The sequence below is a fragment of the Acomys minous genome (genome assembly GCF_964271855.1).
Source record: "Acomys minous genome assembly, chromosome: 10".
Lineage (NCBI taxonomy): Eukaryota > Metazoa > Chordata > Mammalia > Rodentia > Muridae > Acomys > Acomys minous.
Genome location: NC_140491.1, coordinates 69,061,503 through 69,074,025, shown reverse-complemented (window position 1 = coordinate 69,074,025; position 12,523 = coordinate 69,061,503). Strand labels below are relative to the sequence as shown.

Genomic DNA, 12,523 nt, shown 5'->3' with positions numbered 1-12,523 from the left:
ACTCAGGCAACCCATCCACAGAGGAGGAAGCTAAGATTCCTGTGCCTCAGTTTCCACATTCCCCCAACACCTGCTCCTACTCAGAAGTCAGTCTAATGTATTGTTGCTGCTGGGGAGACTCTGAACAGAGAAGTCGGTGTGGGGTTGAGAATAACCCTCACTTTGGGTTAATTCTTACTGTTTCTGGAACTGAAGGCAGCTTCAGAAGAGAGGATGTGTGTGTGTGGTGTATGAGTGTGTGGTGTTTGTATGTGAGTGGATGTGTGTGCATGTGTAGTGTGTGCATATGTGTAAGTGAGTGTTGTGTGAGTGCATTTGCGGGTGAGTGTGTGTGGTGTGTGTGTATATGTGTGTGTATGGTATATGTTTGTATCATTCACGTGTGTGATGTGTGTTGTATGTATGGCATGTGTGTTGTACGTGTCGTGTGTGTGTATTATGTGAATGTGGGGTGCACTCACATGTGCACAGGTGTGCATGTGCATGTGGAGGCCAAAGGTAAACCTCAAGTTTCATTCCCCAGGAACCACCCACTTTTAAAAAACAAAATTAAGCAATCCCCAGGGTCTCTGGCTAAGAATTTGCCAAGCAGGCTAGACTGGCCGGCCATTGAACTCAAAGGATCTTCCTATTTCCACCCTTCAAGTGTTGGGATTACAAGTGAGTGCCACCACATCCAGACTGTTCTCCTTTTCTTGGGATCTGGGGTCAAACCGAGGGCCTCACACATGCTCAATATGCACTTTATTGATGGAGCCATCTCCCCAGCTCTCAGAGCAAGGCAATCAGGGTCCTCCCCAATCTCTGCCTGCCCTAGAAGCACCCCAGCAGGAGGAGGAGGCTTCTGGTGCTCCTGAGATCTCTCCTAGGGCCTACCTAGGACCTCTACACTGAAGTCCTTCCGCGCCTCCCCAGCCTCATTGCTGGCCAGACATGAATACAGGCCTCCATCCTGCTCCCGTGCGGGGGTCTTCTTCAGCATCCAGCCACCTGGGGGGTGGGGAGAGGAGGGAAGGCGTGGGCTCAGCAGCCTCTCCCAGCTCATGATGTCAAGCGTTAATATGCAAGCATCTGCCTCCCAGTGTTCCATTCCTCAAGTAGGGAACCTGAGGCCCATGAGGGTAAACAGAAGACTAGAGGGCAATGTCCGGACTCTCTCATGGCAAGAAGGAACTGACATGCTGGTCCTCAGTGGTTGTGGCCTAGGGCTAAGAGACAAGAATGCTACACAGTCCTGGTCTATTTCAGATGCTTATTTTGTCTCAAGAGACTCAGAAAAGAAGGCTGTCTCCTCCAGGGGACCTTTGAAGTACAGCTAGTTCCTCCCAGAGAAACCACAAGTCTTATAAAAACCACCTGGGATAGATATCACACACATCATCACTGCTATTGCTACTTTCACAGCAGACATTACAAATCGATTGCCAGCCCCTTCATGCAGGGCCTGGTTCCAGTCTCTGTGTTCCTGTCTATACAATGCATTTGGTGACTGTAGCTACAAAGTGGGACATATGTTTGCAATCCCACAATTGATGGGTCACTGAGGCCTGGCAGTTCAGGGTCAGAGGTCATAGGCATCTAACAGACAGGCTGATCCTGAAACACAGCTGGATTTGTGCTTTACCTGCCAACAGGTAGGTGTCCTCTCTGGGGCCGATTGGCTGTCCCTCTCGAAACCACTGGACTGTCGGTGGCGGGACCCCTGCAGCTTCACAGAGCAGTGTCAAGGAGCCGTGCAAGGTGGCAGTGACATTGGTCAATGAGTCTGAGTCTCCAGTGAATTGAGGAGGTGCTGGACCCAGGGAGAACCACACTCAGTGTGTACACAGGGGCTGGCACGCCATTTCCACTTCGCTCTCTGTCTGCCCAAGGACTCGTGGCCCCACTGGGAAGGCCCAAACTGAGAGAGGGATCAAGGACTGGACGGGCCCCAGACGCTTCCATCAAAGGTGTAATATCCAAAAAGGTATTCATTTTGACAGTAAGTGGACTTTGGGATCAGGCATGCACCTCAGGCCTCAGTTGCCCCATCCTTCCAGAGGGATATAGAGAGGATTCTACTTTCTTTCTTTTCTTTCTTTGTTTTATAAAGAGGAGCTTTTTTAAAGACTTATTTTTATTTATTAAGTATACAGTGTTTTGCTTGCATGTACACTTGCAGGCCAGAAGAGGGCACCTGATCTCATTATAGATGGTTGTGAGCCATCAGGACCACTGGAAGAGCAGGCAGTGCTCTTTATCTCTGAGCTGTCTCTCCAGCCCCCTTTCTTTCTTTCTTTGTTTCTTTCTTTTTTCTTTCGACAGTGTCTTACGTAGCCCAGGCTAGCCTCCACCTTTCTACGTAGCTAAAGATAATCTTGAATTTCTCATCATCTTGTTTCTACCTCTTGAATGCTGGGGTGACAGGGGTGTAGCCCAATGCCTGGTTTATTCATTTCTGGTCACAGGACCCAGGACTTTGTTGGTAGACTGCTAAACGAACTCCTCCATCTGAGCTATGCCTAGCCAAGTGCACAGAAACCCTTAGTGTCAAAGCCGAGCAAGGTGGGTTGCCTACAAAGGTGAGCCTTGTTCAGCTCCTGACCGAAACTGGCACCTTCCAGTCTGTGATCGGGATGAAATGTCAATGCTGTCTTTCCAGAAACATCCACCACCTTCTACCAGCGGGGTGACAAGGCACAGAACACTTCAGACCCCCAGGGAGGCGGGGCCTGATGAGAGGAGATCCCCAGGGAGGCGGGGCCTGAGAAGAGACCCCTAGGGAGGCGGGGCCTGATGAGAAGAGACCCCAGGGAGGCGGGGCCTGATGAGAGGAGCCTTCCTAAGCCACCATGCTCACCCCTTCCCCAGCCTTCTCCCCTTCTCTGGGACCACACCCTGCCTTCCCTTGAAATAGAGCCAGGGACATAGGAGTGATCACGGGCTCCAGCAGAACCCTCTTCCTATAACGCCCCCCCAAGCCACCCACACCCCCCCTCAAAGGCACCTAACTCCTACAGCCCCAAGGCCCCCCAGGCAGGCATCTTGATTCTTCTACAGTGGATACGGTCTCGCTGGCTTTCCTACCCAGTATCCCCCAAGAATGTCACACCAGTCACATAGACCGCGGATGAATAGGGACAGCATGGGGGCGGGGGGGGGGGCGGGCGGAAGCCAACATGGGAGGGAAGCAAGAAAGTGGGTGTTTTGAGAACAGCCCTACTGAGGGCCATGTTGGCCATGATCCCCAGTGGCAGCCCTCATCAGAGCCCAGACTGAAGAAGCTCCCGAAGAGTCGCCTGAGGCATGGCTTTAAGGCTATGCCTGGGACAGCCTGGCCTCAGTCTCTCCATCCTCCCAACAGGTCACCCACCGGGCCTCACCCAGCACGGACAGCGCGAACCTCCTCTCGGCTCGCCCCACTGTGTTCTCAGCTACGCAGCTGTAGCCACCGGCATGGGAGGCCCGAGCCTGTTCCACATGTAGGCTGTGGTTCTGATTCTGAAGCCGCAAGCCAGGGTCCATCCTGACGGGTTGACCATCCCTCTCCCATGTCACCACTGGCGGGGGCTTCCCTGTGGCTTTGCAGTCCAGAGTGGTATTTCCATCCTGGACCACGGAGACTGTTGTGACGGGCTCCCGAAGGCCAGTGATCTGAGGAGGAACTGGGTTGGGGGAGGGGAGCCTTAGTGACAGTAGTTAGGGCCACCCGGTCCCAGCAATGACTGTGCTAGAGTCTCGGTGGACCGGCCATTTAGGCCTACGTTCCTCCTTGCATGACCTTGTCTGTTCATGTCACCTCTCAGAGCCTTTCCACCTCTGTGATAGACTGACCGCTGCATCCAGGGGGGACCTCTCCTGGGGAATCTGAGTGGGCTGCTCCTTGGGGAGTAGACCCAGCCAATCCTGGTCCGTGTAGTTTCAGTCTCAAAACCTGAAGTTTCTCTAAGTTGCCCACGCTGGCTTTGAACTTGTATTCCTTTTGCTTAGTCTCTCAAATAGGGACTGCAGTGCCCAGTACCTTTCTGGGAATCATTTTCTAACACTTCTGCTGTGTCATGTAGCTCAGGCTGGCCTTGAACACCATGTGTGACTGAGGATGACCTTGAACTCCTGATCTGCCTGCTTCCCTTCCCAAGCGTGGGGATTACACACAAGGCAAGCACTCTACCAGTTTAGCAGTGCTCTCAGTCTGCTAGCATGGTTTTTACAAGGCCAGGATATTTATTTCTTTTCCATTCTCTCTCTCTCTCTCTCTCTCTCTCTCTCTCTCTCTCTCTCTCTCTCTCTCTCTCTCTCGCTCCATGTGTGTGCATGTTCATGTTTGCTTGTGTGCATGCTCATGTGTGTGCAGGTGTGCATGCATGTGGGAGCTTGAGGTCTGCAAAAGGAATCACCCTCAGTTGTTCGTCCATCTTTATTCATTGAAGCAAGGTCTTTCAATCGAACTCAGAGCTCATCGATATAGCTAGCCTCATTAGCCAGCTTTGCTCTTGGTAGCCCCCATCTCTGCCTTCCAAGGCTAGAACCCAAGTGGACTGCCATGCCCACCTGTACTTTACATGGGCTCTGGGGATTCAAACTCTGGTCCTCATGCTTGCATGGCGAGCACTTAAGCCACCAAGCCATCTCCCCAGCAGGATTCACGTTACCATGTGTGGGCTCTATAGGAGCTTTGCGCACACTCATTTCCAACCAATCCAGGGCCAGCTTTCTCCTGCTATGTCACTGAGGCTCATGGGGGTGGGGTGGTGGTGGTGGTGGCTGCTGTCCCCTCCCATGTGCATAACTTGGGAGTTGAAAATCTGGACCGGAAGGGTGGGTGAGTGCCCAGCTTTGCTGTTCCCAGCCTTTTGTGGTCCGGGTTCAGATCTAGCCATGCACCCTCTGGCAGGGCTCACCCAGAACCTCCAGCTGCTGCTTCTGGCTGCTGGTCCCAGCTGCGTTGCTGCATTCACAGGTGTACGTCCCCTCCTGGGCAGACTGGGCTTGTCCTAGGTACAGCAGCCTCCCGACTGCCAGCACCTGTTCCAGGCCATGCCCCTCCCCAGGCAAGGGCTGACCTGGAGTAGTGAGAAAAAGGTCCTGGTCCAGAGAACTTGAGTCCTTTCACAGGAAACAGTGTCCTCCCAACCACTAGTTCCTCCTGCAGGCACAGCTCCCCACCCCCACCCCTCACCCCCATATATGACTCCTCCTCCAGGAACCCTTCCCTGTCTGAGCCACCACACTTCTGACTTTGGATTTCCGAGCATGACCTGCCCCATCCCCAGACCCTTCACAATGACCCCCCGTGTGGTCCCCATCACTGTATGGACCGTTTCCCACCATGTCCTTCTGAATGACACCACTGCAGCCCTACTGAGCCCTCTGCTGTCCCAAAGCCATGTTTGGCTTATTCCTGCCCCAGGGCCTTTGCTCTGCCTGGAATGCTTCTGTTTGCTCTATCCTCGCGTCAATCCTTACCTTAGGTCAAACATCCTAGCCACATAACTCAAAATTTCCAAATCCTGGCCCAGCATGCCTTTCCCCTTTGTAACCTACTCTATACAGCCCAGAGTCACTTCCTCAGTTTGTCACCTGACCACCCAGGTAAGGGTAGGCCTTGGTCCATTTTGCTGTCTTCCCAGATCCCGGGGCAGGGGGTGGGGTGGGGGCCAGGGAACCCATCCAGACTGCTTCATGTGGATTAACAGACACCCTCAGAGTTATTTTGCACTCAGCTCCGCACTTTGAATGAGGCCAAAACACTGCCTTGTGTGGCTCACAAACTGAAGGAGGGGCACAGCAGGATAGCCAGATAGCCATGCAGGGAGGCCCTGCCCAGTCAGAGCTTGGGGAAGGGCATTCTGGCAGAAATTATAGGGATTTGGGGCCTGAAGGCCAACCTGCTGTCACAGGCTAGAAGGGGACTGCAGATGGGAGCGAGCAGATGGGCTGGGGAAAGCGTTACTCTGTAGCCAGCTGGGCCCCATTCCAGGCCTGGAAACCCACTCACTCATCGAGGTACCAGGGTACTAGGTGAGGGGGTGCTGGGTGGGTGGGTGCTGGGTGAGGGTAGCCATCCTACCGTCTTTCCTCCATGAGATCTTGGGGAAGGGAATGCCTTGGCAGTCACACGACAGTCTGGCGGTTTGTCCCTCGCTCACAGTCAGAGTGTAGGAGTCCTTTGGGGGGAATGCTGGAGGGACTGGTTCAGAGCAGACAGGAGTTGGGGGGCTGGGTTATGGGGAGATGGAGGGAGGGGCCAGATAGGTATCCCTTCTCCCTGGGGTCTGAAAGGCAGCCCTGGGGTAGGAGGGGCCCTGGGGACCCTCACCCCAGACATTCAGGTTGAAATGCTTCTCCGAGCGGCCCGCCTGGTTGAGAGCCTCACAGGTGTAGTGGCCTGCATCCCACACTTGCACTCGGTCCACCTGGCCAGGAGCAAAGACAGTTGGTCAGTGAGTCAAGCAGAGGTGGTGTCCTTGCCCTCATCATGTCTAGGTGACCTCACTGAGCCCTGATCTCTCTGCCTACAATGTGAAGCTAAGACAGCATCTCCATGCCCAGGGTACCGAGAAGTTTCTAGATGCCAGAGCCTCCCCACGGCACCCTTCCGGCTCCTCTATATCGCACTCACAGTCCAGAGTATGTGCTAAGAGGCACAGGAGAGCCAGCCCCACCCCAGCCCTTCATCCATTCCCGCAGCCCTCAGAACATCCAACAACGCCAACCGGAAGGGAAGGTGGACAGTGTAGGATGATGGGTAGAGGATCCTCCATCAAGCGGCAGACCCTGACCTGGGGGGGCAACGAGGCTGCACTGTGGCTTTGGAGAGTGAAGGGAAAGGAGAAGAAACCAAAGAAGGGCAGAGCTCGGAGATGGGATGGTCATAGCACAAGGTAAAAAGAGGTAGGGGAGGGAGGGCCAGCCAGTACATGCTGGGGTCCTGAGGGAAACCAGGAGGGCTTTGTCTCCCAGTGGGTGATCACTTGTCACACTGTGCTGCGCAGCGCTCCCGGGGACCTGGGACACCCATAAGCCCTGCCCTGCTCAGCCTTGGGGGTGTGGGGGGGGGCAGCCAGCTGCGCACCTCCAGCAAGGCCATGTCAACAGAGAGACGGATGCCCGGGTGAGGCTCCAGGGGTCTCCCGTCCTTCTGCCATCTCAGCACAGGGGGCGGCATAGCACTGCTCTGGCACTCCAGCGCCACCGACTCGTTGACCACGACTGATATATTCAGCTCTTCTCCGAGGATGCTGGGGGGCACTGTGGGTGCAGACGGGGAAGGTAACCCTGAGGTAAGTGATGGGATGCCGGGATAGGCCACAAGTGAGTTGGCCTTAGCCAATTCCTGCAGTCAGGGGCCCTGACCCCAGGGGATGAGAGTCGCAGCCAGCCTACCCTCCTCCCCACCATCCCTCCCCCACCCCTAAAACCGCAGGCTTGGTGACAGGTGCCTTCACTTGCTGGGTCCCCACCCCTCTCAGTCTGGCTGTGAGTACTTCCTGTGCATGCTTTTCACTTGCCCTAACCACAGAGCTCCTGGCCATGCATGGCCACCTGTCTGCCACTGCCCACCCATGGGGACACTCATGCCCCAGGATAGGTCTCTAGTATCTAATGGCGACCCCAAGGTCAGGTGGTAACTCAGCACCCCTGCTGACCCCAGGCACATGGCTCCCCAGCCCAGCTTCTTGGAATGGTTGGCCTATAGCAATGAGCCAGGCCCCACCTCCACCCCAAGACTCACCGTGGACTTGCAGGACCATGTCCCGGCGATCCTCACCCACAGCACTCACTGCCACACAGGAGTAGCTGCCCGCGTCAGGAGCACGGGCACTGGCCACAGTGAGGACGCGGCCTCCGGGGAAGACCTAGGCCCATGGAGGAAAGTCCTTATTAAACACAGCTCTTGCTACAGGGATGGCACCTGCCTTCACAAGCCAGGCCCGGTGCCACACCTACCTGGCTCCTGCTTCAGACCCCTTGGCGGGGGGGTGGGGTCCCACAAGGCAGGGGAGCCACAAGCTACACCCCTGACTTTGGGACCCCTGCCAACTGGTGCCAGTGTTATATCTTTCTAGAAGAGTCACCTAGAGCCATTATGCCCAAGACAGTGGCTATAAAATGAGGAGACCTTGAGAGGCTATCAAATTGAGATGGGCCACGTATACAAAACACATAAACAGAGCTGGTGTGAATAGAAGAGTGAGGAATGTCTTACGAGTGACTTTTTTTTATTGGTCACATGACAAAAGGAACCTTTTTTGATATGGGGCTTGATAATGTTAAAATTGGTTTGCTTTTTGCCAGACAGGGTACGGCACACCTTTGATACCAGTACTTGGGACAGAGACAGGAAGATCTCTGTGAGTTCAAGCCAGCCTAGTTTACATACTACGTGAGTACCAGGACAGCCAGGGGTACATAGGGAGACCGTGTCTCAGAAACAAAACAAAAACTCATTTGCTTTTTTTTTTTTAGAGAAGGTCACATGTAGTTGAGGCTGATCTCGAACTTGCCATGTACTGAGAATAGCCTCCTGCTTGCACCTCCTGAGGGCTGTGACTCCTGATGTGCTGGCCTGCCTAATCCATGCAGTGCTGAGGAGGGGAGCCAGGCCTCCATCGATCGCTCCATCCCCAGCCCTTTTATTTACTTCTTTGTGAGGAAGAGTTCAAGCAGGTCTCACTGTGTGGCCCACACTAGCCTGGGACTCGCTGTGTCAATCAGCCTGGCCTTGAAGTCATAGTGATCCTCCTGCATCAGCCTCCTGGATGCTGGGGATTTGGGCATGCACCATCCTAGATAGCTCTTTTTCCCTCATTTCAATGTGGCAACAAGACACTCTGGGCTGGCATTGGTGGCATGTACCATATGTCAGCGGGTAGGGACTCAGCCTCTCCTTTACTCTAGGCTCCCAGGGCCTGACCTTTGCTACCAATCCCTATGGGAGACACCAGGAGGTTCCTCAGAGGTCACCCAATGCTACTGACCTTGAGGCCAGGAGTCCCTTCAGGAGACACAGGGTTTCCATCCTTCAGCCATATTAGTGTGGGATTGGGAGTGCCGGTGGCATTGCAGGTCAGGCGGAAGGGTGTGCCGAGTAGTACTGGGCCGGGCAGGCTGGGTGGCAGGGTGATTCGTGGTGGCACTGCAAAGAAGGGTGGCAGGGAAGCAGAGGACAGAGATGAGCTCCACCGCATGTGACACGGGCTGGTGTGTCCTCAGGAGCACAGGTCACAAACAAAAGCATGGATGTGGCGTCCCAACCCAGGCAGCCATGCCATAGGTGTTGTGTCAACCCACCAGAGGCTTCTACTAATGAAAAACTGAGGGAGGGAGAGAGAGAGAGAGAGAGAGAGAGAGAGAGAGAGAGAGAGAGAGAGAGAGAGAGAGAGGAAGACAACCAGGTTGAGGCCAATCAGCTAGAATGTGGCAGGCGCCACACTTGAACTCAGGTCTTGGGACAGCTGAAGTGATTTATCATGGGGACAATATGGGAAGCAAGATCTGAGTGTCCTCCTGCCTCAGGTCTTAGATGCGACACCACCGTTCTGGGAAAACCATAGCCAGGAGGCTTTTTGTATAAAAGCTGTTCTCTCTCATGGCCATGAGACCCAAGGGGTCCAGCTCCAGATGGTGACCAATGTCATCCAGAGCATCCTTAGTTTGGATGCTCCAGGCATGTCCAGTGTGGGGCAGTGTTAGCCTCCATGCATGCTGTGGCTGGTACCATCCTCACCAGAACAGCTATGACCTTCTGTTTGAGACCCTCACAAGACTGGGTCTGCTGGGGTGCCCACATCAAAGGAGAAGGTGAGGAAGAATGCTCCCTCCCCTCCAGCTGTGCATGGTCTCTTGGGATGCTAGAAGATGCTAGAGATGCTATAGGAGGTGGGAGACCAACTGGATGGGGACTCTATCCATGCAGCCTCAGAGATGCTGAGGTGGGGCTTTTTGCCAGTGTTCTTGTTTCGGGTTCATACATACTCCTGCAAGGAACCCCTCACCCATGCTCCTGTAAGTAAGGCCAATAAACTCATCAGTCTCCCAAGCTGGTCTTGGGTGGAATCATTCCTTTGGTCTGCCATTGGGGCCCTATGTGGTTGTATTAACCTTTGGTCACATGGCCTGGGGGAAAGTCACCATTTAGTTTCTTGTGTTTCCTAGGTGTCTGTAGCTTAGATTGGGGGGTGGGGGGCGGGGAGGAACAGATCAACAGCCACAGGATTGGATGACTGGATGTTGCGTCAAGGATGGATGGGCAGATATCTATCTGTATACACAGATGGAAGACTGGGTGGCTGGGTAGACGGCTGGACAGAAGTTTGGAACTCACAGATGGGCTAACAGTGGATGGGCAATTAATGGTTTTCATGGATGAATAAACGGCTGGCTTGCTGGGTGGTGAATGGGTGGGCAGGTGGATGAATAGATGCATGAGTGGATGGATAGAGGGGTGGATGGTGGGTGGATGGGAAGGTGGTTGGACCAATCGGTAGTAGATGGGTGAGTAGGTAGGTGGATGTGTGGGTAAATGGGTGGCCATATAGGTGGGTGGATGGGGGTGGATAGACATGTGGGTGAATGGATGGATACATAGGTGGGGGACGGATGAATGTAAAGATGGGTGTGTGAAGAGTAGATGGGCAGATGGATGGATGGATGGGTAGTGGACAGATGAAGCAATGGGTAGATAAACTGAAAAAACAAGTGGACAAGAGACAGAAGACGAGACAAATAGAAAGAAAACAAGCATTTTGGAAAAGACCCAGTGGTCCTGGACACTCACCATTGACCCGTAGGCCATACTGCAGCCCTGCACTGCCCGCCACATTGGTCGCCACGCAGCGGTAGGTCCCTGCATCAGAGAGCTGGGCTCGCTCAATACGAAGAACTCTCCCATCAGCTGATATTATCACTCCTCTCTGGGTAGAGATAGACTGGTGGCCCTTGAACCACGAGACATCTGGGAGAGAAGACACACACGCAAGCATCCTATCAGCTGTTGACTGCTGGCTGCAGGGGCGTTCAGAGAAGACTGCAGGCAGAGTGAGCACACACTCATTCCAATGCTAGAGACAGTCAGTGTTCTTAGGGAGGGGTGGGGGGAGAGGACAGAACTGAGGAGCACCCAGGATGGGGGCTAGTCAGCCAGGGTCAGCTAGCCAAAGCCAGCCAAGCCTCTTTCTCCACAGCCACCCTCATCCAGGAGTATGTAGAGGAAGGCAAAGCCTAGACAACAGCCTCAGAGGCAAGGATGGAGCACTGTGCCTTGGGCTTCCTTACCTGCAGCCAGGGCCCATCATACCGCCCCAGGAGGTAAGTATCCTCTGGACTCACCCACCCAAGGTGGCCTGGCTCATGAGGGGACAGGAAGTGGGCCTTTCTTCTGGAACATGGATAAGTCTCACCCTAGCCTGGATTTGGGCACTTGTATGATTCACCTAAGTGTTCAGTCCTTTTCCTTCAACTAGTCTGGGGATCCTATACCTCATCCGTAGCCTGGACCAGCCTGGGGATGCTGGAACCTCTAAACAGAACTCTTACAGGTTTGTGGCTGACCTGCATACAAAGCCCTGGGTACTTGTAGCCTCTTTCCACAGGGAATTGGTACTAATTAGAGGGGACTTCTTGCCCAAGGGGAGAGGTCTTACCTGGAGGGGGCACACCTGAAGCCAGACACTCCAAGGTCACGGAAGCATTCTCCAGAACCGCCTTGTTGACTGGGCCTGGCTCAATGTTGGGGGGAACTAGGGGGTTACAAGGAGAGACCCCTCTTGGTGGGTGTGGGCTCTGGGCAGCTACAATCCCAGCCACTCTTCTGTCTTTCCTCACGTCTCCTAAAGGGGTCTGGTGACAAGGCTCACACCCTTAGGCCTGGGAACTTGTCTTTAGAAAAGCCTCAAATCGGAGCAGGGGCTATGAGATCTTCTTTGAGGTCACACATGGCTCCCAGCCCCCAACTCCAGCCCCAGGGAGCAGCCAACGCTGGCACAGTATGAGGTGGAACCCCAGGCTGACCCAGAGTAACTAGGGAGGGCTTGTCCACACTGCCAGGAACATGTGTGAACCCCAAAATATGGATCTAGCTAGTAAGGGAGCCATTAACGTGGGCAAGGTGACCACTGAAAACTATTGCAAGGGTCCACTAGCTACCATTGGTGGTTCGTCTCAGAATTGTCCACCCACTGCAAGGATAGGCACACAGCTGTGAATCTACAACTTCCATTCCTGGTCCCAGGGACCCTTGAGGTGCCACCAGTCACCCTGGGCCTTGGATCCCAGTGAGCTGCAGTGCTCACCTAGAACTTTTAGTGTTACTTTCTTCTTGCTCTCCCCTGCCAGGCTGGTGGCTGCACATGTGTAGACACCTTCATCTCTCAGGTCGGCCTTCTCGATCTGGGAGAGAAGGGTTTGGGGATTAGGGGAAGCCATAGCATCCAGGACCAGGCCACAGTTGGAGAGAGGGTGGAAGACGTGGGAGCAGCCTCCATGGGCAGTTGCAAGCATTGCAAGTGAGCTGTGGGTCCAGCATCCACTTTCACTCTTCTCT

The 12,523-nt window shown here is 54.2% G+C and overlaps 1 protein-coding gene across 1 annotated transcript in view; it reads right to left on the bottom strand.

The window, feature by feature from the left end:
- The window catches only part of HMCN2 (hemicentin 2), a 161,204-nt gene that overhangs the window by 66,749 nt on the left and 81,932 nt on the right, over positions 1-12,523 (bottom strand). The window contains 12 exon segments of the mRNA XM_084799943.1: positions 877-990; positions 1,625-1,792; positions 3,363-3,644; positions 4,881-5,042; positions 6,050-6,169; positions 6,299-6,395; positions 7,055-7,230; positions 7,715-7,838; positions 8,961-9,118; positions 10,760-10,936; positions 11,625-11,720; positions 12,273-12,369. Coding sequence (XP_084656069.1) covers positions 877-990; positions 1,625-1,792; positions 3,363-3,644; positions 4,881-5,042; positions 6,050-6,169; positions 6,299-6,395; positions 7,055-7,230; positions 7,715-7,838; positions 8,961-9,118; positions 10,760-10,936; positions 11,625-11,720; positions 12,273-12,369 — 1,771 coding nt within the window.